Raw genomic sequence first — 25997 nt, forward strand, 5'->3', positions numbered from 1 at the left:
TTATTGTTATATTCCCCATACAATTGCAGCCCCCCCATTCTGACCCCAATCCCTCCCCTCCCACCCCCGCCCCCCTAAAAGTGTCTCTGGTTCATAGTTTTTTGTTGATTTTGATTTTCACTTTCTTATAGTTATTCATTTTCCTGGTCCCTTATTTAAGTTTTCTAGATTCCTGCTATGAGTGAGACCATCCGGTATTTTTCTTTTTCTTTTTGGCTTATTTCGCTGAGCATGATCCCTTCCAGCGCCATCCATGTTGCTGCAAATGGCATGTGTTTATCTTTTTTGAATGCTGAGTAATATTCCATGGTATATATGTACCACATCTTCTTGATCCAGTCATCTACTTTTGGGCATTTGGGTTGTTTCCAAAGCTTAGCTATTGTAAACAGTGCTGCTATAAACATAGGGGTGCAGGTGTTCTTTGGAATTGATGTTTCTGTGTCCTTTGGGTAAATACCTAGGAGTGGAATTGCTGGATCATATGGAAGCTCTATGTTTAGTAGGTCCAGAAATCTCCATACAGCTTTCCACAGTGGTTGGACCAGTTTGGCATAGGACTTTTATACAGAATTTACAAAGAGGTTTTTCAGCTCAATAGTAAGAGGACACTTAATTTTAAAACTTTAAATACTTCACAAAAACCATGCAAAAGGTCAAAGGGCACAAGAAAAGATGTTCAATGTCATTAATCCTAAGAAAAATGGAAATTAAAACTACAAGGAGATAGCATCTTACACCCACTAGAATGCAATTATTAAACAGACAATGCCAATAATGTAGAACCACAGAAAAGCTCATACACTGAAGTTGATTGGTAGTTTTTTTTAAAAGTAAAACAAGCTTCTGCTATATGACTCAGCTACTCTTAAGTATTTGTTCAAGAGAAATAAAAACTTAGTCCACATAAAACCCCTGTACAGCAATTCTCATATCTTTATTTGTAGTAACCCCAAACTGGAAACACTATAAATATCTGTCAATGGTACATAGGCAACATGTGGTAGAGCCATATAATGAAATATTTCTCAGGAATAGAGGAGTAAAACATTGATATACATAACAACATCAGTGAATTTCAGTCATGTTAAGACTAAAAGAAATCAATCACTAAAGAATATGCTATGTGGTTCTATTTATACTTGAAGAATGTGCTTTATTATTTTATTTATACTTCTAGAAAGTAGTCTGTAGTTATTTGTGGCTGAGAGTGAAGGGAACATTTTTCCACTGCAAAAATGCATCACAAATCTATTGTGAGATATATTAATGTTCTGCCTTTATTGTGGTGGTGTGTCATGGGTGTGTACATATGCCCAAACTCATTGAATTATACATACTGAATAGATGCAGTTTATAATACATTAATTATTCCTCAGTGAAGTTGATAAAAATGAATGGATAGTTTGCATGCTTGCATAGATTTACTAATAGCAATTACTGAACATCACAGCCATCAATCTGCCATCTCAGAAATTCTCATTTGGTAATAGAGATTGTATTAAAAAGAAAATGGTGCACTTAATTTCTAATTGGTTTCCATGTAATTAATTCTAAAGCACTTTCTACCATGATGTAGATTTGGTAATTCTTTATCTAAAATTATATATTGCATATATATCATAACATGATATATCTATATATTTCTCTAATTATAAAAGTGTTCCTTTATATGATAGTTATAAATAAGGTTTTGATAGGAATCACTCAGTATGGAGTTTCATCTGCATTCTCATATACTTCAGTACAAATTATGAAAAGCTTAAAATTTGCAATAAACTATAAAATATTTTATGACCTTTATGACAGAATTGGATATTTAACCAATGATGTATTTAATGTTAAAGAATTATTAAAATTTATAGATGTATTTGGGCCATTATTTTTTAAAAAATGCTTTTATATTAAAGGCACGTAGTATCCAATTTCTGATTTTTTTTTTTTTCAAAATAATACCAGAGAGGGAAGTGATTGAGCTTATGGGTAAAACAAGATTGGTTGTGACTTGTTAATTGCTAAAGCTGCTGATAGATACAGTTGGGGGCAGGGGTTATTATATCTTTCTGTTTATATTTGTGTATGTTCAAAATACTCCATGATGAAAGATGTGTCTGTTTTCTAACTAAGCAATTTAACTTCCAGAAATTTAACTTAAGGAACTGCTCATTGGTGTGAACTGACAATCCACAGTGATGTTCCATGTAGTGTTTATAAATTGTTATTAATTACTTATTAAATACTTAATAGGAATCTGATCAAATAAGTTGATACATTTGCATGACATAATACCATATGGAATTTAAAATGATGTCAATATATAATACCATGGAAAAGTATTTTTGATAATTTTTAAGCGGAAGCAGTTTTTAAATTCCAAAAGAAGATGCTTGCAAAAATCTGTCTTTAAATTTATAAAAGTAAATCACCTCGGTATGTCTGTGTGTATAACATGAAGTACTTGAAAAATACATCATAATTTATATTACAATTTTCAGAAATAAGTTTTTGCCAATCGAGTCTATCTTTTTTAATAAAAAGTGTGGAATATTTTGACTTTAATATTTTAAAAATATAGTGTAGTATAAAATTTCATTGTAAATATTTTATTATTTGGTTTATTATTTGCTTATTTGTTATTAAAACTCAGTGTCTAGCAACTGCTTTGCACATCATGGGCGCTCAGTAATATTATTCAATAAATAAAGATTAGGGTTGATTAAATTTTTTTTCTTTAAATTCTTTGCATTCCTTAATTTCTTGAAGAAAACATTACTTTTAACATCACTATAAAAACATAGTTATTACAGACTAAGTTTCTGCTCCTCTATTGAGATGTAATATACTAAAATATCTTCCTTGACTTCATATAAAATCTGAATTATAGATACATTCAGCATCTTGTTTTACTTTTCTGTTTTTTCCCCTAGTTTTTTCTCTCGAACATCTTCAAATAAAGAAGTGGTTATAAACAGTGGTAAGACTTGTAATTGCCCTCATGATTCCTGTGGGTGGGGAGGGGGCAAGCATTTAAAGAGGGTTTTGTCAGTGATGGGCTTCCCTGCGCACTGGTGCTTGTGCTAGGAGTCTCCCGTGAAAATATCTAACACGAGTGTGGTCTAGATTATGAGTCTGAAGAAGCTCAAGCTTTTTATATTTCACTGTGCTTAGCTTCATTGTCATGACACTATAATAATAAATCAGTGGCATTTATTATATCATTATTTATTTAACAGATCAAGAAAATAATGATGATATGAAACCAATTCAGAACTTCACGACAAAACCAGTCACACAGGTCACACAGGTATGGATTTGTTATGAGACTAGATCTCATCTAAAAACTTTTTTTACTTTTTTAAAAAAAGGGATATTATTTAATCTGGTAAAATCTATCTACAAACCCTATCGTCAATATCATAATTATTAAAAAATACTGAATTTTAACAAAGAATAAGGGAATGATGTTAACTGTTGCTCCATATTACGGTAGTCTTTTAGTCATGACAGTTAAGCAAGATTTTGTTTATTTAGCTTGAATTGTTTAACTTTAGAGAAAAATTTGTGCAAAAAAAGTACAGAAAGTTCCCATATACCTTCTCAGTACCTCTCCCTCTCCAATTTTCCCTATGTTTAATATCTTGCATAAGGAGTAATATATTTGTTACAGTTGATGAGCCTTTATTGGTTCCTCATTGTTAACTAAAGTCTACAGTTTATTAGGGCTCATTCTTTGTGTTATACATTTTATGGGTTTTAACAAATGTATATATAGCCACCATTATAGTATCATGCAAAGTGATAGTTTCATGGCCCTAAAAATCTGCTGTGTTCCAACTATTCATTTCCCCCCCACCCACCACCACCTCTCTCACTAAGGTGACTTTTTAAAAGTCTATGTTGCTAATATTATTATTTGCAAAGTTTTTATTTGTTTGTTTTTCACATTTTTGGTGTTGTGGGACTGGGTCAATGTACCTTTCAGGTATTCCTGTCATTTTTTTTTCCTTCCCCCACCCCTTCCTGTCATTTTAAGCCTGTTTCAGTCTGGCCCAAACATCTCCTTTGTCCCACAATAGTGTGGATTATGGAACTAGACAGATCAGAATTGCAGTGGGTTATGAATAACACCTTTTACTTGCTAGAAACCTTTTAGACCGTGAAAACAAGTTCATGTTTTAAATTTGTTATTTGATTAATTAGGCTTTCAACTACAGTCTGAACAGACAAAGACATTTAGAAAAAGAATCTTGGAATGCATTCAGCTATCATAGCCCAGTTAATGTCTCCATTGATGGAATTCCCTGTATTCTCTTCTGGGCAAAAAGAATAACAATTAAATTTAAGAATCAGACCCAGCTGGACCTAACAGAAGAAGCTTTTGGCCAGAAGGCCACAGTGGATGCTGGCAACTCACAGTGCAGTGAAGAAAGTGCCACGTAAGTTGACCACTCACCTTAGGAAAGCCTTATCATAACATAGTCTGTTAACTGGAGGTCTGGTTTTTGGTCAGTTTAGAAAAAAAAAAAAAAAGTAGGTTCCTTTGCATGACCCTGATACATACTTCTAAGGAAATATTTATTCTCTAACATAATAGAACGAATCAGAAAGTAGTTTTTAAAAATATGTATTTTTTTTCCCAGCAGTTTTCTTTTGAATCCTTTAACTATGACATTATTATTATTATAGAAAATCACAGTTCTGGAAAATGAAGGCTACTAAATTCATTCTAAAAGAGAAAAAAGGATTCCTGGCTTGGCATGAATTTCCAGTGTGAGGTGGCAAACTACTTTATCCCACCAGGGAGGAGAGTCCATGTCACTGAACAGACACATTGATATCCCGGAGGGTGCAAAAGCATGCTGACTCTGGCCAGGGCTGATGTTTGAGTCTAAGGCATATTATAAAGATGTGTAACATTGGCTCTTTGCAAATGCTCAAGGGAGCTTTTCAGTGGACAGTATTCAGAGAATTGTTTAGGAGGTTTCAAAATGATTAGAAATAATTAGTTTTGATTTGAGATAAGCAGATTAAACAAATATCCCTTTGATGAGAAAATCCATTGCCAGTGCCTTTCTCTGTTCTTCAGTCATCCAAGCATTTTTTGCTTGTGTTTGTTTTGGTCCAGAGGGAAGAAGTCTGGCGTGTCCCACTTGCTTTCTATAAACTTCCTTGCTTTCAACATTTACTGGTATAATGGATGCTCTGAGAAGATAATTCTGTTTTGTTCTGACCTGTTTTAGATGGGCAGGATGCTTTGTATAAACTGTAACATGCTAAATGTTTGTGTGTGTATTCCTTTATATATTTTATATACATTGGAAACACTTTTTTATTTCTGAACTTTACATTTAAAGATTCTTGATGATAGATAAAGATAGGTTGTATTAATACACTGTTACAATTTGTGTTACAAGTCTAACTAAATATCTTGCTATTCAGTATGACTATCTCTTATTATGGAATTAGGGAATTATAAGCATAAGCATCCAGAGTCCTCCCTTGTTTAGATTTTTTTAGCAGTAGAACCTGCAGACTCCAGTACTCTGAGGGCATTGATTTTCCCCTCACACTCTAATTGATTTCTTTATTTGTGGTCAGCTATGCTGAAAGAGGCAGATTGCGTGGGAATAATTTGGCCTGTCAGTGGCTGACTGACCCTCCTTGATTCCATTTAGCCTTGCTTTCAGGTTTTTATGGGGAAGATTAGGACACTATCTCTTTTTGCTGGGCTTTAGAAACTTCAACGATCACTGAGGACTTAGGGACACTGGCTTCTAGCTCAGTGACTTTACAAACAGGAGCTATAAAATCATCATCTGTGAGATGGAGATGACTGTCTATTAATGAACAGGCCTTGAGCACATCCCATCGCCAGGCGGTGTGTGAGCACTTCACAAGCACAGTAACTGTTATTCCTCACAAAACAACTGTAAGTCCCTGAATCACAGGTACTGTTAACACCTATGTTTTGGATGAAGAAATCAAAGCTTTTCGAGCTTAGGAAACTCACCAAGGCTATAGAGCTTGTGTGTTAATTGAGCTAGGGTCTGAAATGTCTTTTTCAATGTCATTTTACCACCTCTCTTGTCCTATCTCATAGCGTAATGAAAATCAAAGAGGAAATGTATGCATAAAAACTTTGAGAACTTATCAAGTGCTGACCTCCCAATTAATCGTCCATACTTGCTTCCTAACTAATCTTCAATAGTAGTGATAAATACAGTAAAATACTGTGTTGTTCCCCGGAGAAGAGGCCTAGCTTTGGTTTTCACAATAGAATTGGCCCTTGATCAAGAAGGGTTTGAAATGTGAGGCTCCACACATAGAAGGATTTTTTCAACCCTTCTTCCTCCTCAACCACTCATCATGAAGATGAGGTGAAGATCTTAATCATGACCCACATATGATTTTCTTAATAACATTTTCTTTTCTCTGATTTAATTTATTGTAAGGATATGCTATATAATACATATAGTGTACAAAATATGTGTTAATTGACTGTTTATGTTACTGGCCCCGCTTCTGGTCAATAGCAGGCTATTAGTAGTTATGTTTGTAGGAGAGTCAAGCATTATATGTGCGTTTCCCACAGTGCAGGGGGTCAGCACTCCTCACCTCCAAGTTGTTCAAGAGTTGTTATACACACATTAGTGGTGGGTGGGATCTGGCTTTTTTCTTCTTGGTCACCACCCTAGAATTTTACTTGGGGCAAGTCCTGCATGTTCAGCATCCACCTTCTGGGCTCCTACTCAGGCCCACCCAGGCTGGTGAGCAAGAATCTTCCCAGTGCTAAAACAGTAACCTTGATTTCAGTGAATCACATAGATTGGTGAGAGGCCCTTGCTCATCTGGCATGAAAATCTTATGTTCTCATGAACCAGAAAGGGAGTTGCTGAAAGAACAAGCCCGAGAGAGACATAACCATTTAAGGTCAAAAGCACAGATTAGAAAAAGATGACCATGTTTTAGTGTTTGGAAACAAAAATGTTCAGGAAGAGGCAAATTGTTGGCAGACAGTTTTGCTACGGAAGTCTTTTTAAATAGCGAAAGCCCTGCAAATAGAGCATAATCCCAGCATCTGGGATATATCTGTGTATATTTTGAATTTAGGCAATGACAGTCTGAAGAATTCAGAATCTGTCCTGAACATGGGAGGGTAGGGCACTTGGAAGAGTAGAAGAAGCTCCCTTTTGAGTGACTTCCTAGATTGTACCTTTCCTTTGTGTTCCCAGATTATGGTCCTGTACCTGGCACTTAAAATAGTCTCACTGAATGATGGTTCAGTTTGCGTTGTTGAAATCAGGCAGAGCAAATATTCAGTTTTCATAAACACCAGGGTAACTAGAGAAGGTTCTTGGAAGTGAGAAGTGTGGAGGCTATTGGGTTACTCCATCAGATGAGGACTGATTAGGATGGGCTCACCATGCTTTCGTGTTTAACTGTAGTCCAGTTTATGGGTAACTAAGCTCTCTATTTTGATGGACTGTGGTGTTTCTGTTTTCTTAGGTTGTTTCTGAAGTTTGGTGATGCTGAAAATGCTAAAGGTCTAGCTATAAGGTAGGTAAGGCTATCATTTTGGAGTCTCAGGGGAGCAGCATATCAGATAAGCTCCATCTAATTTATTCATTCAACATGTAAATATCAAGGGCCTGCTATGTGCTAATGACTGTGCCTCAAAAATGCCACATCTACCTAATCACCCTGAAAAATCAGTGGTGTTATGATGGGAGCCTATAGTAATGTTTTCTTTCATTTCTATCAAATCATCTTTAGTTTTTTCTCCTTTATTTAGGCACCCAGAGAGCACAGGAATACATGAATGTGAGACCCTGATACCCTTTTCCTCTGAGGAAAAAAAAAAAATCTAATATGTCTAGAGGTTCAAGGGCTGAAACCCTGACTTAAAGTTATTTTCCATGTAACTCCTGAAAATGAATCACACTTACCATTTAATAAAAATGAAAATGTCTTTTAGCTGAATTCCCTAGCAGAGAAGCAACACTTGCCTGTACTTTTCTATGTCTAAGTATGGAAGGCTCCATCTGCCAATGGTGATTTATCCAGCCAGTTAAGAGGTACTCTGATGAATGGGGTGATTTGAAGGCATTGCATTATTTTCTCTTATAAAAATATGTTTTCCTTCCTATAGAACCTACCTTTTAGTGAAATAGGTAGCTGTGTCTTTGACATTACTTGGGAAACCAGCAGGGTGTGCTAGAGTAGTTTTTCCTAAGCTGTGTTCTCTGGAACACTTTTGCATTGTGAAAACATTTATAAGATTCCTAAGAAAAGGGGTTCTGTGGTCAGATGTGTTTGAGGGAGACTGCAGACATCACCCTCCTGGAGAGTCACAGTGTAAACCTGTATATTAGCTTTTCTGTGAAGATGCCCTTAAAATTGCTGCACTTGCTAACTTTGATTAACCTAGTATTTAAGCTTGGAAAGCTCTTCCTCAGAATACTTCCTGCATATCATGGGACACTGGCTTTTCATTATTCTACAAATATATATGCCATCATCTTTTGGAAAGACTTTGTAAGGAAAATAGAATCCCACAAAATGACCAAACACATATACATATCTGTTTGATACAGACATGGGGAATATTTTTTTTATTTAAATTACACGTCTTTTATTTAAATAACACGTCTTTCCCCCAAAGGAAAATAGTTTTACTTTTGTGTTTTCTGATGATAAAGGTATGTGGCAGATCCTGTTAGTATCCTGATGATGTTTTTTTTGGTGTTTCCATTTGAGATAACTATTGTGCATCCTTTTAACTTTCAACTGCCAGATTTTCTTTGCCTAAAAGCTCTCTTTAGCCAGAGAGACTCACTGCCTCCCATCCCTACCCCAGTAGCCCTCAACCACAGGCTGATAGAAGGGTAGAACTAGCCCAGTGTCCTGCTCCTCAGGTAAGATAACTCAGAGTTAAGCATTCTACCCTGGCATGGGTAGGAATAGGTTCCTCGTGACCTGAATCCCCACTGAGGTGGGATGAGTGGATCCTTGCCCCTTTTGACTGCCTTCTCTGCCTCTATCATTTCTCTTCTTTCCACCTTTCATATCTTGAATGAGAAAATTCTCAAATAGACTTAGGATTTCCTTTCCAAAAGGTATCTTATATTTATAACTTTGTCTCACTCTCTGCTTCTATAAGAACCCAAACTACAAGGTAATATATGTTTATTGAAATCAGAAAAAAAGTTAACTAAAAAAGAAGAGGAAATAAAAATCACCCATAATCCAATCACCATTTGTAATTACTTTAACATTTTGATTATCCTTCCAGATTTTTTATGTACTTTACCTGTTTTTAAAGAAAAAATTTGATATATGTATATTATAGTGTTTTTGTGACTGAAAATATTTCATTCCAAAATGGGTAAGAGTGTCAGATTGGGTTTGAAGCCCAGTTCCAATACTTTCTCTTTAAATAAACCTGCACTAGTTATTTACTTAACCACTCTGTACCTTACATTTCTCATCTATCTCATGGTATAGTAGTGAGGGTGACGTAAAATCCACATAGATTCATGAAAGGGTGCTTGACACATAGTAAAAGCTGTCACTATTCATTCTGACCATTACTTATTTAGCTAACTCTGTATTGATGGCCAATTAAATTTTTCTCTTTTTTTTTTCAATAATCAAAGTGTTAATGCCAAAAAGAAAGCCAAACTTTTTGTGTTTTTCGTTTTATAGGAATCTTGCTCACTCTTGGGGGCTGCCCTCTCATTTGCCTTAATTCTCCCCAACAGGGGACTGCTGTTATAAACCAGAAAACCAAAAGCCTCTCTTGCAACTAGTTCTACTACCCAACAAGAGAGGGCGCGATTGTACTGCTCATAGAGGAAGTCCTGTGTCAGCAATTTAGAAAATGCTTTGGGGGTAATACGGTTTTATAATTATTTTCAGATTCACTCTTACCAATTACAACAAGTTGGCCATCCAGAGCTGGTTTAGTTTGCATCAAGTTGAGATTATTTTCAATAATTCAATCCAAGCAACTTTTAATGCAACTGGCATATATGCTCCTGCAAGTTATTCCTACCACTGCCAGCGGGTCAGCAGCCTGCAGCGCTACAATGCCCCCTTGTTGCCCAGCGACGTGGATGAAATGTCAAGCCTGTGGGAGGTCACTTTTGTTGATTTCCAGGTAATAAACCGAAACATATATGCTACACATCTGCATATTTGGTGCTAAAGAAATCTGTGTTTGTCTGAGAACACCTAAAATGGAAACAAAGATGTTTAAGGAAAACAGAGGAGTGAGAACCTTCAAAATAATATTGGTATATTTTTATCTTCTAACGTATGAAATGGAAGAGGCTAGAGTATATTTCCTTTCCCTACACAGGCCCTTCCCAACCTTCCCAAGGACTTGCTTCTACATTCAGGTGTTTCTAGTCACTAATAATTATCAGCAAGGAATGCTTCACTGTAAACCAGAATAAAGCTGTGGCATGAAGTCCAGTGACTGACACTTCCTGGAGTGAGAGGCCCTTCCAGGGAGAGGAGTTGCCAGACAATTATTTTATTTCCTTCAGGGAATAGAGCTGTGATCCTATCAGGGCAGATAAGATGAACCTCTGTAGCGTGACTGACAGCTTTGGCAGTTAGTGTAGGAATAGAACTGTCAGCCAGGGGGTCAAAAATATCCCTAAGATCCTCTTGAAAGTATTTGGGGAAAGGCATGGGGTCATAAGAGGTTCCTTGTCACCACCAGAATCTTAGGCTGAGAGACATCTGTCAAGTACCTTGTCCTGTCTCACCTTGTCCTGTGAGAGAAGCTTCACTTGTTCTTCTGACTCACTGAGTAACAGTGGATATTCCATTCCAGAGGTTCTGCATTTCCAAGGGTTTTGCACATCCCTTTTAAAGGCACTTGACAACCTTTTCTACATATAAACAGAAATCCATATATATAAATATACATATACACACCCATGATATATATATATAAAATATATATATTTAAACCCTCTTACCACCCACTTCCAAATTTGGAAAGGTATGGTGTTTTTGAGAGGTAATTTGGTATTGTGAAGGAGCTTACATTTTAGAGTCCAACAGATCTGACTTCAAATTACTTTTCAGCTACTTGGTATAGTGATTCTTCAAAAATTAAACATAGAATTACCATGTAATTCAGCAATTCTGCTTCTAGTTATATGCCTAAAATAATTGTATACCCATGGTCATAGCAGCATTCATCAAAATAGCCAAAATGTGGAAACAACTTGATGTCTCATGAAGAATAAATTAATATCTAAAGAGGAAAGAAATTCAAGTACAGGCGACAACATGAGTTATCTTGAGGATATTAAGCTGAGTGAAATAAACCAGCCACTGAAGGACAAACATTTGTATGATTCCACTTAGTGAGGAAACAAGAATGTCAAACTTGGAGATTGAAAGTAGAATGGAGGTATCTAGGGGCTGGAAGTAGAGGGAAATGGGAATTCCAGTTGAATTCAAATTAAACTGTAACAGAGTATCAGTTTTGCAAGATGAACAGACTTCTGGAGATGGATGAGTGATGAAGGTAGTTGTACAATTCTGTGAATGTACTTAATGCCGCTGAACTGTACACACATGAAATGGTTAGGCTGGTAGGTTTTATGTTATGTCTACTTTATTTTATTTTTAGATTTATTTATTTATACAAGAACTGGGGTACAGGCCAGAGGTACAGGAGGGTAAGAGGATTCATCAGAGACAGCAGCAGAGAGCAGAACAGGCAGACGGATCAAAGTCACTGCTGAGGGAAGCAGCGGGTGAGGCAGGAGAGGTCTGCCATGCCTGTTATGTCTACTTTAGAATAAGAAATATATAAAACAAAAACATGGGAGAGAAGAAAAACAAAGAAAGAAAAGATCAATCAGAGCGATTGGTGAGGTCAGTACACAAACTATGAGACATCTGTATCTGCCCTGACCGGAGGGGGCACAGTGAAGTTTAGGCAGTGAAGGTGTGGAGCAGCCAGCATAAGAATCATTCACTTATATGTTCATGCGGTCCATTGGACGACTGAAAATATGTTTATGAGGAGCACATCCATTCCTGGTGCTGGGCAATATGTGCCACCAACCTCACCAGCATCCTCACAGGAAATGCAGAGATGGGCCTTGTTAAAACACCCTGAATGTAAGCAGACAGCAGAATGCAAGCCCAGTCCAGGGCAGAGGTGGCGGCGGTGGTCATAGTGTGGTCAAAGGATGTATACAAAAGGTTGCATTCTGCTGATCTGGCTCTTTCTAGGACCAAAGTATAGAGAACTGTGGCAAGCATGACAAACTCCAAAACCTTCAGTAATGGTCACGTGCCTTGAGTAGGCCATCTGGAGTCTGTGGTCAAGGGTAACTGCATCACAAGCATTTTTTATTCAACTCTAGCTAATTTTCACTTTGTAGGAATATAACCCCAGTGATGCTGGAGCTTCTGACTTTTCAGTAGAAGTTGGAAATCTGAATTCTTAACTGGAAATTTTCAGGATGTTTGAATACTGGGCCAAACAAAACTTCCCTATGGTTTAGATATAGTGTGTTTGTAACCGCTCATCAGAAGGTGGACAGGCAGTATGTCCTCCAGGCATTCTGCACATGGTTCTCAACCGTGTCCTGCTACTAACTGAGTAAACATGAGGATGTTCGCTTTGACTTGGAGTTGCAGCATCATGTGAGGCCATCTTTGCTCAAAGAGGTGCTTGACTCCTCAGGCACTTGGCAAAGAGAAGGGTGATTTGTCCTTTCACCTAGGGACCGGATCAAGAATCCTGGAAGCCAGGCCAGGAGTCTTCTTTAGAAGCTATTTTAATTCATTCTAAAGCACAGACAATTGAGTGAACAAGGCCCTAAAGGGCTGTGGCATGGTGGGTGGCTACAATCATTTTCACAGGGAAAAATGCTTAAATGCACTAAAGTCATTAAAATAAGTTCTCAATAAAACACTCATGGATTCAATTTTCTGATTAAAACCAAATAGGTGACTGGGTGAGGTGATGCTTGCTAGGTTTATATCCTAAAAGCCAGCTAAAGGGACTGCATTCCAGTAATGCTTACTCTCTTTTTAGAACAGCTGCTCTGTTAGACCTGCTTCTTTCATTTTGATAATATTCAGATATTGGGGTCAGTTGTTAATTTTAAGCTCTCCTAATTCCAAGTAATTAAATCACTTCATTTGCACCAATGAGAAAGTATTTCTTTCTGTACTCTGGGCAGAAGTCAAGGAGGGACTGGCATAGCTTTCCCAAAAACAATACCAAGTCTGTAATGTACAACTGATGAAGAGGTAGTGATGAGAGAAGGAAGAAACAGAACACGCCAAGAGTTATGGAGTCATAAACGGAAAAGTGACTCTGAAGCCAGACTCAGCCTGGGTTTGATTATAGCTTCACCACATCTAATGCTGTGTGATGATTGGCAAATTACTCAGCTTTTCTGTGCCTTTGTTTCTTTATTCATAAGAGTGATAAAATAGTAATTTACAGACACTTGTGAGTATTAAATAAGAGAGTATCTGGTACATAAAAATATTTTCAGTAAGTGTTAGCTATTATTATCCATATTTGACTTAATTGGAAATCATGATATCTTCCTGTAAAAGACTCTGTCTTACTCCTGTCAACAGAATCAGAGCAGAGGAACGAAACATAAATTTGTCTGTAAAATTTATACTAACACTTATAAAATTGAGTATGAGTATTGAGTATAAAATTAACTTTTAGAGATAACCACATCTTTTGTAGTTTCAGATGAACTAGAATATTCCAAAAGATCATATTCAAAAAGGTTTTATTTGAGACTTGAATTTCATGAGCGTCTTAATTATGACAACCATACATCCTGGGGTTTCTAAACTTAAGTCAAATTAAATTTCACTGTCCCCTTAAACACACTCACACTTCTTAGATCATGTGTATATATAAATTATATGTTTAAATATGGCTAAGTATCTTAAAATAGTTGGCTAAGTAGAGATGCAGAACCCCCAGCCCAACTGGGAAGTTCTTAAGACAGAATGGAGATGTGACTTCAGCTTTTTCAGCACTTTGTTTTCCCCGACAGATCCAAGGCTTTACCATCAAGGGAGGACAATTTGCCAATACCCGAGACTGTGCATCTTCCTTCTCGCCAGCCATTCTGATTGGCCTGGCAATGTCCCTGATCCTGCTGCTGGTTCTTGCCTATGCCCTGCACATGCTCATCTACCTGCGTTATCTGGACCGGCACTACAATTTCATTGGCTCTCCAGTCCACTTCCCCCAGTTGAAAGCTCAAGATGCAGCTGAAGAGAAGGAGCTGCTGAGGAGTCAGGGTGTTGAATGCTATGAACTGAGAAACCAACAGATCTGCAAAATTTATGTTTAGCAGCCCCTTTCCCACAGTAAGTCCACAGTGGGCCCTGAAAGAAGCTGCTTCTGTTCTATGCCATTTGACTTATGATAAATGCCATTTTAATCAAAGATTTGATTGAAAAAAAGAAAAAGGAAACACATGATAAATTGCTTTTGAAGCATCCACTGGCTTACTCAGAATTGGGGCAATAAAAAAGATGTTTCAGAAATTCCACAGAGATAATCACAGTTGTTGCCTCAAAGCTACCTTGAGAGTAAAGGGATGTTTTATGTTAGGGAGACCAAACAAACACAAAACTGTAATATAAGAGAAGGAAAGAAAATGTACTTGCTTTGCCTTGCCTGTGCCAGTTTGGTAAATGTAAAAAAAAATAAATCCATGGTTATCTGGAAGTTCAGAATCAAAAAAAATTTGTGACATAATTTACATTTTTCAGAAATTATGTCTCAGCTTTGTTTTAAAAAAATACTCTTTGATTCTTTCTTCATTGAACTCTTATGGGAAGACTCCTGTTAATATGATACAACTCTTTATTTAAGGACTTTCTTGTTAGTTGCTGTCCAGAGGCAGTCCATTTCAGCCTGTGATGTCAGGGTAATAGTCTTGGCAGTATCTTACTTCTCTTGTCTAGTTGTGGTCCCAAAATTGGTCTCATTTGTCTGCCTTAGACTGCCATTAGCTCCCTGAAGTACCACATGAAATAACAACTAATCTAAATAAGAGCAGTGTACTTGCTCAGCTTTAAGACAAATTCACTAATTCCCCTCGCAATGAGATAGTGTCCCTGAAACTCCTCTTTGATGGAAATTCTGGAAGCACCACTAATTTTGCCATCCCTTTCTTCCATATAAATTTCCCCATAATCCTTGTCATTTTTTTTTTTTTTGGAAGATCCTCATTAAAGCGTCTCTAATATGTCCTCTGTGTTAAAGAGACTTATGAGTAAAAAGTGCTTGGCATTTCTTTAACCAAGTTTCCTCATATGACCTTGGTTCTACTGAGAAGATACCCTTCTACACAACCTAGATAGCAGATGGGGACTATGTGGGACGGGGGGGTCATGTGCAGGGAAATTGGATCTTCTGGGCAACTGTGGTATTGGGACTACAATGTAGTTCCATCTCAGGTGGGACTCAAATAGGAAATATCACTGACAGTGGGATTTCTGATAGAATGGTCTCATGTTGGGCATTTCTTCTGAATTCATTATTTTGGCTATGATTATAGGTTTGGCCCTTTCAAAATTCTGTAAACTCTTAATACTCTGTAGTGAATTTCTTTCTGTTTTAATACCTGGAGTAGATTCTATAGTCTGTAACTAAGAATCATAATTTATAAACTTATTAATACCAAAGATGGTTTCAGGGAACAAACCCTCGAGAAAACGGGAATCTAGGATTAATTATCTGACTCTGGCTTTAAATCAAGTGGGGACTCTGTTGGTACTAGAGAATGGGAGACTGATAACCCATGTTATTTCATAATGAGACAGATTTTCATTGTGATTGCCTTAAGTGGTCATTGGTGATATGAATGACTACTGTGATAGGCTATGGTACATGTAGGGTAAACATAATTTATCATTCAAATTGGGACACTTTTGAAAGTGAAATGGAATATAATTAACAATTTTAAGATAATAGATATAAACAGGATGGTGCCAGGTAAACTGGGAAATATAGCCACCCTGGATTGGATGATACTATGTAGTATAGACTGACTCTTAATAACTGTGGTGGAAGGTTTACAGAAAGAAAATAATAGCTCAGGACTTGAAATGCACAGCTTAAGGGCATGGTCAAAAACACAGGGAATTTCTACACCAGACTTACAATAATCTTTTACCTCTTGTCAAAGCATTAACTTAGTTGAAAACAGACAGTAGATCAGAACATGCCAATTGGTAAACTGTATTTCTGGTGGAATTCACACCTCTGCTAGAGTACATTGATTGCAAAATAGAAGATGGGGGATGGTAGCTTTGGGGAGTACGTAAACAACTAAGGTTGTTGAAACCCCAAATTCCATGAAGCTATCTCCCTGCTCTGCTTGGAGACCTGTTGATAAATCTCACCAGAGATAGTTTCCTTGTCAGAGAGTGCCATTTTCCTCAATGCCTGTTGGCAAGTAGAGTTACATTCTACCAGATTGCAGGGAACCAATTACTAAGTGAAATGTGAATCCGGAGAATTAAATTGGAATTTTCTGGCCATTTGTGCAGCAAAAGACTTGAGGGAATATATGTGGGAATAGATTCTAGAGGTGTGAGCTCAGAGAATATGTATATAATTTTAGGTGGCTGAATTTTTTCATATAGGCTCTTTTTTTGCATTCAATTTTGGATAAAATGTGCTGATTTGAGTGGCTGGCAGTATTTCTATCAGTTTTCTCAGTTGATTGAATTCTGGACTCAACAGCGGCATACTTTAAATGAAGTAGAGAAACCAACAATTCCTTGGTGTAATATAGAGAAAGAAAAAAGAAACTGAATAACTTAGAGAATTGAGATACAGGAATGGATGTATGACCTGACCTTCCTTCCACAACTATCTTCCTCTATGAAAGCCCAGGGACACACCTTTTGTCATCGCACTGAAGGACATGTTAGAACATAACATAAGCATATTTGAAAAGTAGCTGTCCTCTGTAGGCTATAGATGAACCTAGGCGATGCTGTTCTTGAATTGGAATCCTTTGTCTCAGTAGAGATGCTGGGATCTTGCACGCCAGAGGTTAAGAAGCCATATGGTAACCTCAAAGGGCTGAAGGACAGGAGTGTTAGTCAGATAAGATTATATTTGTTAGTGCTAAATTGCTAGGAAAAATGTGACTGGAGAGCTATTGAAGTGCTCATTACTCTGAATAATAATAATAATAATAATAATAATTTTAGTTCTGGTGTGAAAGATTACTTGAGCTCTAATAGTAGATTCCTAGAGCTGAGTCTATTGACAACTCAGACCCCTTGAATGAAGAAGAGATCTCTTTGAAGAGTCTTTGGTCTTCATAGTCAATGCTGAGCATTATCATGAACAACTTTGTACTTGTCTAACAAATAACTGTCTTTTTGCATCATTCTAGTAAGTTCTGATCTTCATTTAAGGAAATTACATTATTCCAATGGATACCTTTATTATTGACTCAACAAATAAGTGATTATTGTTCTGCTATTCTTAGTGCTGCAAGAGCAGAGACTAAGATGTCTGGCTTCATGGGAGGTCTGCAGTGATACAGCAAAGAGAGTGATATTTAGTGTGAGGAAGAGCTGGCCAAGTAGGAAACACGGAGAAGGACAAACATGGTAGAAATAAACTGATAGGCAAAGACTGGATTTTATCATGTGCAGAGAACGATGAATTCAGGTATATGGGCAGATACACACAATATATTTAGTGGACTGAATTGGGAAGATGAAAATGAAGACTGGAAACAGATCAGTGTGCTCAATTAAAGGATTAGAATCTTGACTTGAGAAAATTTGAAAAGATTTTGGAGGATTTTAAGTAAGATGATTACATTGTTGATAAGTATGAGCAGAATAGAGACAGGAATGCCAATTAGGAAGTTATTTCAGTAGTTCAGCAAAGAAAAAATAGCACTTACACTAAGACAGTAGAGTGAAGCTAGAAAAGATACTTATTGGTAGGTAAGTTCAGTTAGACTTGGCAGCCACTCACAAATGACAGGTAGGTATCTTATTTGGAGTGTTGGGTGAATGGTGATGTTAGTCTCTGCAATTAGGGAGACACAGATGATGGTAGGGTTGGTGAGGAAATGGGAGATTCCTCTAGGTAGGTTCTATAGTAGAGGTCCAAATAGACAGTTGGATGTATGAATCTGGGGCAAAGTAGAGAGAATTGGACTAGAAATTGAAATTTGAAAATGAAGTAGATGCTGTCAGTATCCCCTTCATCTTCCTTTGCATCTTACCATTTCAGTACACTCTGGCTTATCTTTCCATTGCTAATAACTGCTTTCAGGGTCTGCTGCACCTACGTTTATAGAAGGCTTAAAGTGCTGAGAATTAATGTCCCCTGGGAGTAGCCCTCACCTGATGACTCTCAGGAGTTGAGTATAAAGACCCCAGCTCATTTGCTCCTTGACTAGCATAATTCTAAAGTGTGGTTTACACCACATTCTGGGGCTCCTCCGCAAGACTATAAACTCCTTTACCCATTGTGCTATCTTGCTTGATAATGTTTACTCTATTAACTTCCTTCTCTTCAGAGCCTTAGTTCCTTGTTCTCCTAATTACATCACTTCAAAATAAACAGCTTACACTCACATTCTTGTTTCAGGAAACCCAAACTAAAACAAGCAGTAATTGGCACGGGGGGAATTTGAATACTGGGTGGTGGTAGTGATGCAGAAATGAAAATCACCCAAGGAGAAAGAGTAGGCTCATACTAGACCCTGAGAAACACCATCATTTGTGGAGTAGAATGAGGAAAAGAAATCTGTAAAGAAACTAGTGTAGGGTCAATCAGAGAAGGAAGAAGGTAAACCAAGGAAAGAAGAGTATCTCAGAAATCAAAGGGGAAAAGGCTTTCATGATGGAAGAATCATGTCAAATGCTGGAGAGATTTCGATAAGAAAAGAACTAGAAAGAGGTTATTACTTGGATTTGACTGATACAATGCCATTGATGAACATCACACTACATGGAAAAGAGGGAGTAGAGATCACTCAAGGTATTTATTCCTCTAGTTACCATCCCTTCTCTGAAGGTCACTGCTTCTCTCAAGATGGCTTCCTCCACATGACACTCTCCTTTTGGACTTCAGTGACCTCTTCCCTTGTCTCTTTTTGCTCAGATATGGTAACAAATCACTTGATGCTAGTCCCAGGACCTTGCACTGACCCTTGTGGCTTTTTTTTTTTAAAGATTTATTTATTTATGCATGCAAGAACTGGTTTAGACTAGGGGTGCGGGGAGTGAGTCCCTACTGGGACTTTCATAAGTGGTCCCTTTGTAAATAAACTTCTTTGAAATATCTAAATTTGAAGTTGTACGCTTCCTATTGGGAATCAGACTTATACAGAGAATTAGTGTAGCGGCGGGAAGGCACAGTTCGTAGAGATCATGAATTGTGCATTCCTACTGCTACAATTGGCGTAAGTCGGCAAGATGATTCAATGGAGATGGTTATGGAGCCCTCTGAAGACCACCAGAAGGAGAACAAGTGAGAAAGCAGAGAATGGAACCAGCAGAAGAGAATGAGAGGCCTGCCAGCCTCCCGGCCCCCTGGCTTCCCTGTCTGCCGTGTACCTGGTGAACTCAATAAAAGCCTGAAAAAGCCACCAAGGGCTCCAGGACTCTCCTTCACCCGTCTGCTCTAGTCATAGAAAACCTGCTCTATGGCCCATCCTGCCACTACAATTAGCCAAATTAAAATTTATTTGTTGCTTTGTTTTAGATCTAGCAGTTTTCAGAAAGGATGAAAAATGGCTACTTTAGTGTTTCTAACTTGTGTTTTTTGTTCTTTGCCTGCTGCGATAGCATGAACAATGAAGTTCACGTGTGTAATATGCACCCATTGAAGCACATATTGTTACACTGTGCACCACAGTTTTCAAGGCTCTATAGCATGATAGCCCTTGAGATCCTGCTGCATCAAGGTCCATGGATAATTGAGATAAGTAGCTGCAGGCTATAGACAACCCCAAGTAAAAAACTGAAACTTTCAAAAAGCATGTTGGGAATGTGTGAGGTGATATTATAAGATAACCATTGAATATCCTCTGATTTATGTAAACAGTGTAAAAAGAAATCATTGCTAATGATATGCCTGGGAAGCCCATCAAATTGATTGCCTTTGCCCCGGGCTAGGAGTAAGGAATCAGAGTATATAAGATAGTCAAGTATATTTGTGTGTGTGGGTGTACACATAGATGGATATACATTTATGTATGAATGTATAGATATACTAAGAGGGGAGAAAATTGGTGGAAAAAGTCTTCAGAAAAACCTAAGTATTACAAATTCATCTTGGAGGGTTGGGGGTGAAAAGTCACTGGCCCTTCTTCAGTGGAGACTCATAGAAGGGATACGACCTTCTGGGGAGAATATAGAATAGCTGTCCTGTCCCTTCTGTCTTATCCCTGCTTGTGCTTTCCAAGCCTCACAGCTCAAGAGCTGGAAAGCTGCTTAATGAAATGAACAGTTCCAGTTTTTCTTGGTGACTCTGAAACAATCCGCCTTTATATCAGATATCTTTCTGGGTAATAGAAATTGCCATGTTTGCTATATGATGGTTTCAGTTACTGAACTTGACAATATTTATATAAGGACCAAATTGTACTAGAATAAAACAACCTGTAGTTCCAAAGAAATGGAATTTAGGGCCTCCCCGGTGGCACAGCGGTTAAGCGCTGGGTTGCGAAGCTGCCCGCAGCCTCTGCAGCGCCGGTTCGATCTCCGGCTGCTCCCCGGCCACCACAGGAGGGTCCCACATGGCTCGCAGACCTCTCCTGCCGCCTGCTGCTCCCCTCAGCAGTGTACTTCGGTCCTTCTGCCTGCTCTGCTCCCCGCTCTGGCTCTGGTGAATTCTGTCACCTTCCCACGCTTCTGACTGTACCCAGTGCTTATATAAATAAATAAATAAATAAATAAATCTTTAAAAAAAAAAAAAAGAAAAAAGAAATGGAATTTAAAATGTAGTTTGGACCTTCTGATATTTTATTTTTTTTTAAAAGAAAAATAGGACAAATGAAGGTAATCAGCTTTAGTTTTTATGGTAGCTACTATTTTGTAGCACATGTAACCCTAATGCTGGCCACCTGGATGTCCCCAAATCCTCTGGCCGTCTGGAGTCAATCTTTAGTTTACTTTACTAATTACGTGGCTGGCTTAAGTCTCCTCCTTATTGTGGGAAATAAGACTATTCCCCAAGATAGTTAAGAATTCAGCAGGAAGGTCGATTGGTGGACTGAGTGGTAGCAGGATGATTATATTCTCATCATTTCTCTTGGATTTCTGGCCTTTGTTGGTTTTCAGTCATCTCTCTGGTGCCCTCACCTTCTCCCCTTGCTCTCATTTCCAGAAGCTGTGGTCTGACATCATAGACTTCTACTGAAAGTTAGGGAAAATAGGATAATTAAAATATAGGACAGGGAATACTTTCAAGTTCTATTACTGATGGTTTAATGCTCATTCTCTGAGGGAATTTCTCTAACCACCTACCTATTTTGACCCTGAACTTTCACCATCTTGAGGACTTTCCTTTTGTTTCCCCTAAATTTTTTATGTCTTCCCAATCTCAGCAATCTATAAACCCTGTTCTTCCTAGATTACAATTAGACAGTAAAAATTCCTTTTACTTTTTAATGTAGGGTGATTCACTTCTTTTTGTTGGGAGTCTTATGGTGCTTGAACCTAAGAACCTTGCTTTTCATCACCAACATATCCAGCATGATGTTAAGAAAACTTTCTTTCTCATCAGAATTCTTTCTTTTTAATCTACCCAGGTCAAATTACAGCCAGGTTTAAAAATATGGGTCACTCTTACACAGGTGAGGTGTATCTCACTGTGACTTTATTTGCATTACCCTGTTGATAAATGATGATGAGAATTTTTTTATGTGCCTCTTGGTCATATTTCTTCTTTGGAGAAGTGTCTAAGTTCCTCTTCATTTTTTGGCTGGGTTGTTTGTTTTTTCTCTTCTTGTTGTTATTGTTGAGTTGGCAAGGGTGGAGAGAAAGAAACCCAGTCACCCTGCTTGTGAGTATGTAGATTCATCTAGCTCCAATGGAAAACAGTATGGTGGTTCCTAAAAATATTGAAAATAGACCTACGGTATTAGCCAACATTTCCGCTCCCAGGTATCTATCTGAAGAATGCAAAGCCAGGGCATCCCCGGTGGCTCAGCGGTTGAGCGCTGGGTTGCGAAGCTACCCGCAGCCTCTGTGATGCCGGTTCAATCCCCAGCTGCTCCCCGGCCACCAGAGGAGGGTCCCACATGGTGCGCAGACCTCTCCTGCCGCCCGCTGCTAACCCTAGCAGTGTACTTCGGTCCTTCTGCCTACTCTGCTCCCTGCTCTGGCTCTGGTGAATTCTCTCACCCTCCCGCGCTTCTGACTATACCCAGTGCTTGTATAAATAAAATAATAAATAAATAAATAAATAAATAAATCTTAAAAAAAAAAAAAAGAATGCAAAGCCACTAATTCAAAGGAATATATTCTCCCCTTTGTGCATCACAGCCATTTATGGAAACAACCTAAGTACCCAATACTACATGAGTGGGTTATGAAGATGTGGTGCATAAACATCATGGAAAAATATTCAACTATTAAAAAAAAAAAAGGTGAAGTATTGCCACATGCACCATGATGGAAGTCTTGCCATTTGCAACATGATGGCACTAGAGGAGATTATGCTAAGTGAAATAAATTATAAGGAGAAAGATAAATACTGGATGATTTCACTCATATGGGGAATGTAAAGAAACAAACAATGGAACAGTCAAAGCTAAACCAAAACAAACCCTAGAAATCTGACTGTAGAATTGAGGCTACCAGAGAGGGAGAAAAAATAGTGGGAATAAAGAGGAAAGGCTGCCCAATGGAATATAGTGAAGGAATGTGGGTGCTTTGGTGATAGATGTTGTATGGTGGTATGCATTTGAAAAGCTGTAAGCCTGTACCTCTAAATCACACAGTGTTGTAAAACAATGTTACCTCAAAAAAAATAATAAAATACAGGAAGCTAAAAATATAAAATAACTCTCATTCTCTCTCACCCATCCATCCGTCATCCATCCATCCTGTTACATATAAGACAAATATGGATTTACATTGTTAAAAAAAAATTAAATGATGTTTTAAAAGTACATATGTTTAGGCCCTGGAAGGTGCATTTACTCTTTATAATTTATCACAGAAGAACAAAAATATGAAGAAAAGAAATTTCTTCTTGTTCTGAGCAAAATACTTAACATTAGATTGCTAGTTTTTGGATAAGAAGCTAGGTTTCATTTCCAACTATATTAAAGTGATAAAGCATTTTTCAGAATGTTCATTTTTATCCTGCAATGGCATCATTTTGAACACATCATCTTTGGCCTTAAAAGTTATATTTATTTTTTTATTATATTTATCTGAGGCATTGGATTAGAAACATATTCAATAGTTTTGAGTTCTTCTTGAACAAGGCATATTATTATTCCTAAATGAACAAATTATTCCAGTGAAATCTAAACATATCTTTATGTATATTAATTTTTCTGCTCTTTGGCAGGATTAAGGGTCAAGGGGAATATGTTTATGGAGATTTGGATAAATGCTGTAATCTGTCTTTTCCTCCTTTCCTCAGCTCCTGTGCCCTTGATTCCATCCATCTTCTTCTTGATTTCATCCTTTCTTCTTGTTGAATACGTGGATATTCTGAGACTGAACCTATTGCCCAGTATAGCCCTCCTTCCTACAATGGTATTTCCCTGGTGTGTAAGCTACAATGAAGATGCACTTGACTGAATTCACTTAATGATTGAATGCCTTCTGGTCAGAACTTAGTTAGGACTTCCTGACTGTCTCCATTTGTTTGCAGTTTGTATCTATTTTACCCTACAGCTGCAAAAAGGTTTTCCAGTATGTTCTCAGGGAAGTCAACTGTGAACTGACATTAAGTGCAGGAAGACCTCTGCAGAAACAGAGGGAGATTTTGAAACTCCTCATATTTAGAGGACCTTCTTCAGGAAAACGAATGTAAAATTACAAATATAAATTAAGCACAAGGGTGACTATTTAAAAAGAGAAAACAAAATATAAGTAATTGAAAATTTAAAAGGTTGACTGTGATTGAAATAGCTTGTTTTTACAAGTTTTACAAAAGCATACAATTATGAGAACAATGTGAGCTCTCTTCCATGGCTTTGGTGTGTGGGCATATATATTTGCAGTGTATGTATATATATGAAATGTTATGGAGGTTTTACCTCATGCACAACTGAAAACTGGTTAAATAGTCTCTGGGAGTCTGTTATCTCCAAGTCTGATACTGTATCTTCTGCTAAAACTTCAAGTCTGTATTGCAGGCAGTTGGGAAGGAAAGATGCATGTAAAGTCAGGGAGAACAAGGACAAACTAGAATCCATGAAGAGGAGCTGGGACCATGAAAATAAAGTGGGATTTGTGTCAGTTTTCATTGCATCTCACCTTGATGAAGTGTTGCCCTTTGTCACAGAGTTAAAAGAACTGAAGACAGGAACTGAAGACATTGAAGGAGGATCGAGAAGAAGGTGGAGCCACTATAGACCTGGTGCAGCACTTTGCCCACAAAGTGAGCCAACAGGTACACAATAATGTGCTTGAGCTGCAGACACACCTGAGTTTACCTTATAAGAGTTGAAAACAATATAGCCACTGTCTCACTTCCATCTTCTCAATTTCATGAAATATGTCTCTCAAATATAGTCTTCTTAACTAGAAACATAAAGGAAAGTGAATTCTGGAAAACATTGTTCCACCTAGCTGTATTGACCTGCGGTAAAACCACAGGAATCCACGCAGTATAAACTTGGCAATCCAAATACATCTTTGTAATTTTTAAAAATATAGTTACAAAGTCAGTTTCTGTCTGGTATAACTACCTGTGAACTGAAAATATGCTCACCTTTCCCCTAAAGTTGCAGCTGACACCCTCTTGTATTTTTTATCTCATGTTCATTCTTTTTTTTTTTAATAAAGATTTTTTAAAATTTATTTATACAAGAACCGGGGTACAGGCCAGATGTGTGGGAGGGTGAGAGGATTCACCAGAGACAGAGCTGGAAACAGAACAGACAGCCTGACAAAATACACTGCTGAGGGGAGCAGCAGGTGAGACAGGAGAGGTCTGCCGCGCCATGTTGGTTTCTCCCTAGGCAGCCGGGATTGAAACTGCGCTGCAGAGGCTGTGGGCAGCTTCACAGTGTGGCGCTCAACTGTCTGTGCCACAAGGGAGGCCCGATCATATTCTTTAACTTATATACTAAGATATAAGGTTAACAACTATCAGTACATTTATGTTAGATGGCAGGGAAATGGAGAGGAAAAGAAAAGAAAAATATTTGGTTTTACAAAGTTTTTCATATGTAAAGAAGATCTCTTAACTACCAAACTTTTCATTTCTGCAATTAGTCACACAAATTGGTATTTACAATTGCCTTCTTCTGGTTGGAGTTACTCACTTAGAGGAATAATCAAAATATTTAATTTCCCAAATTTGTTGACTATTTAGCAGTTTTGCGTAAATTGAGTTGCCGTTTTCTCTTGACTTTTATTACAGAACATGGGAATACTCAGTGGCATCTCAGGGTTCATCTGTGTTTTCATTGGTCAGTAGCAATTCAGCTTTCCCAAGATGCAAATCACCAGGATCATTGGAACACTCCAGGTTTTCCACACTTCTGGTGTTTTGGGTTACATAATTATTTGTAGTAGGGATGGAGACTGGTGTGCTGTGTAGTGCAAGATGTTTAACAGTATCCTGTAGTTCTACCCACTAGGTGCTAGTATTATTCTCCTGCAATTGTGGCAACCAAAAGAAAAAAAAGTCTCCAGACATTGGAAATGTCCCCATAGGAGTCAAAATTTCCCCAATTTGGAACCACTGCAATAACCCTTTTCTTTACTGAGTCTCAGCATGAAGATCCTAA

General features: G+C 37.7%; 1 protein-coding gene across 12 annotated transcripts in view; it reads left to right on the plus strand.

Moving 5' to 3' along the window:
- LOC119261454 (V-type proton ATPase subunit S1-like protein) overlaps window positions 1-25997 on the plus strand; it is a 92904-nt gene that overhangs the window by 20190 nt on the left and 46717 nt on the right. For 9 of the 12 annotated variants that reach the window (XM_054687879.1, XM_037530791.2, XM_054687881.1 and 6 more), the window contains 6 exons: window positions 2928-2974; window positions 3234-3304; window positions 4201-4436; window positions 7507-7557; window positions 9919-10159; window positions 14070-15971. In XM_054687879.1, coding sequence (XP_054543854.1) covers window positions 3254-3304; window positions 4201-4436; window positions 7507-7557; window positions 9919-10159; window positions 14070-14372 — 882 coding nt within the window. In that variant the 5' untranslated portion in view covers window positions 2928-2974; window positions 3234-3253 and the 3' untranslated portion in view covers window positions 14373-15971. Of the gene's footprint in view, window positions 1-2927; window positions 2975-3233; window positions 3305-4200; window positions 4437-7506; window positions 7558-9918; window positions 10160-14069; window positions 15972-24544; window positions 24653-25997 lie in introns of those variants that run through there. The other 3 variants (XR_008549099.1, XR_008549101.1, XM_054687876.1) reach the window with 2 other exon arrangements.

This window comes from Talpa occidentalis, unplaced genomic scaffold (genome assembly GCF_014898055.3).
Source record: "Talpa occidentalis isolate TD23 unplaced genomic scaffold, MPIMG_talOcc4v2.1 talOcc4.6, whole genome shotgun sequence".
NCBI lineage: Eukaryota > Metazoa > Chordata > Mammalia > Eulipotyphla > Talpidae > Talpa > Talpa occidentalis.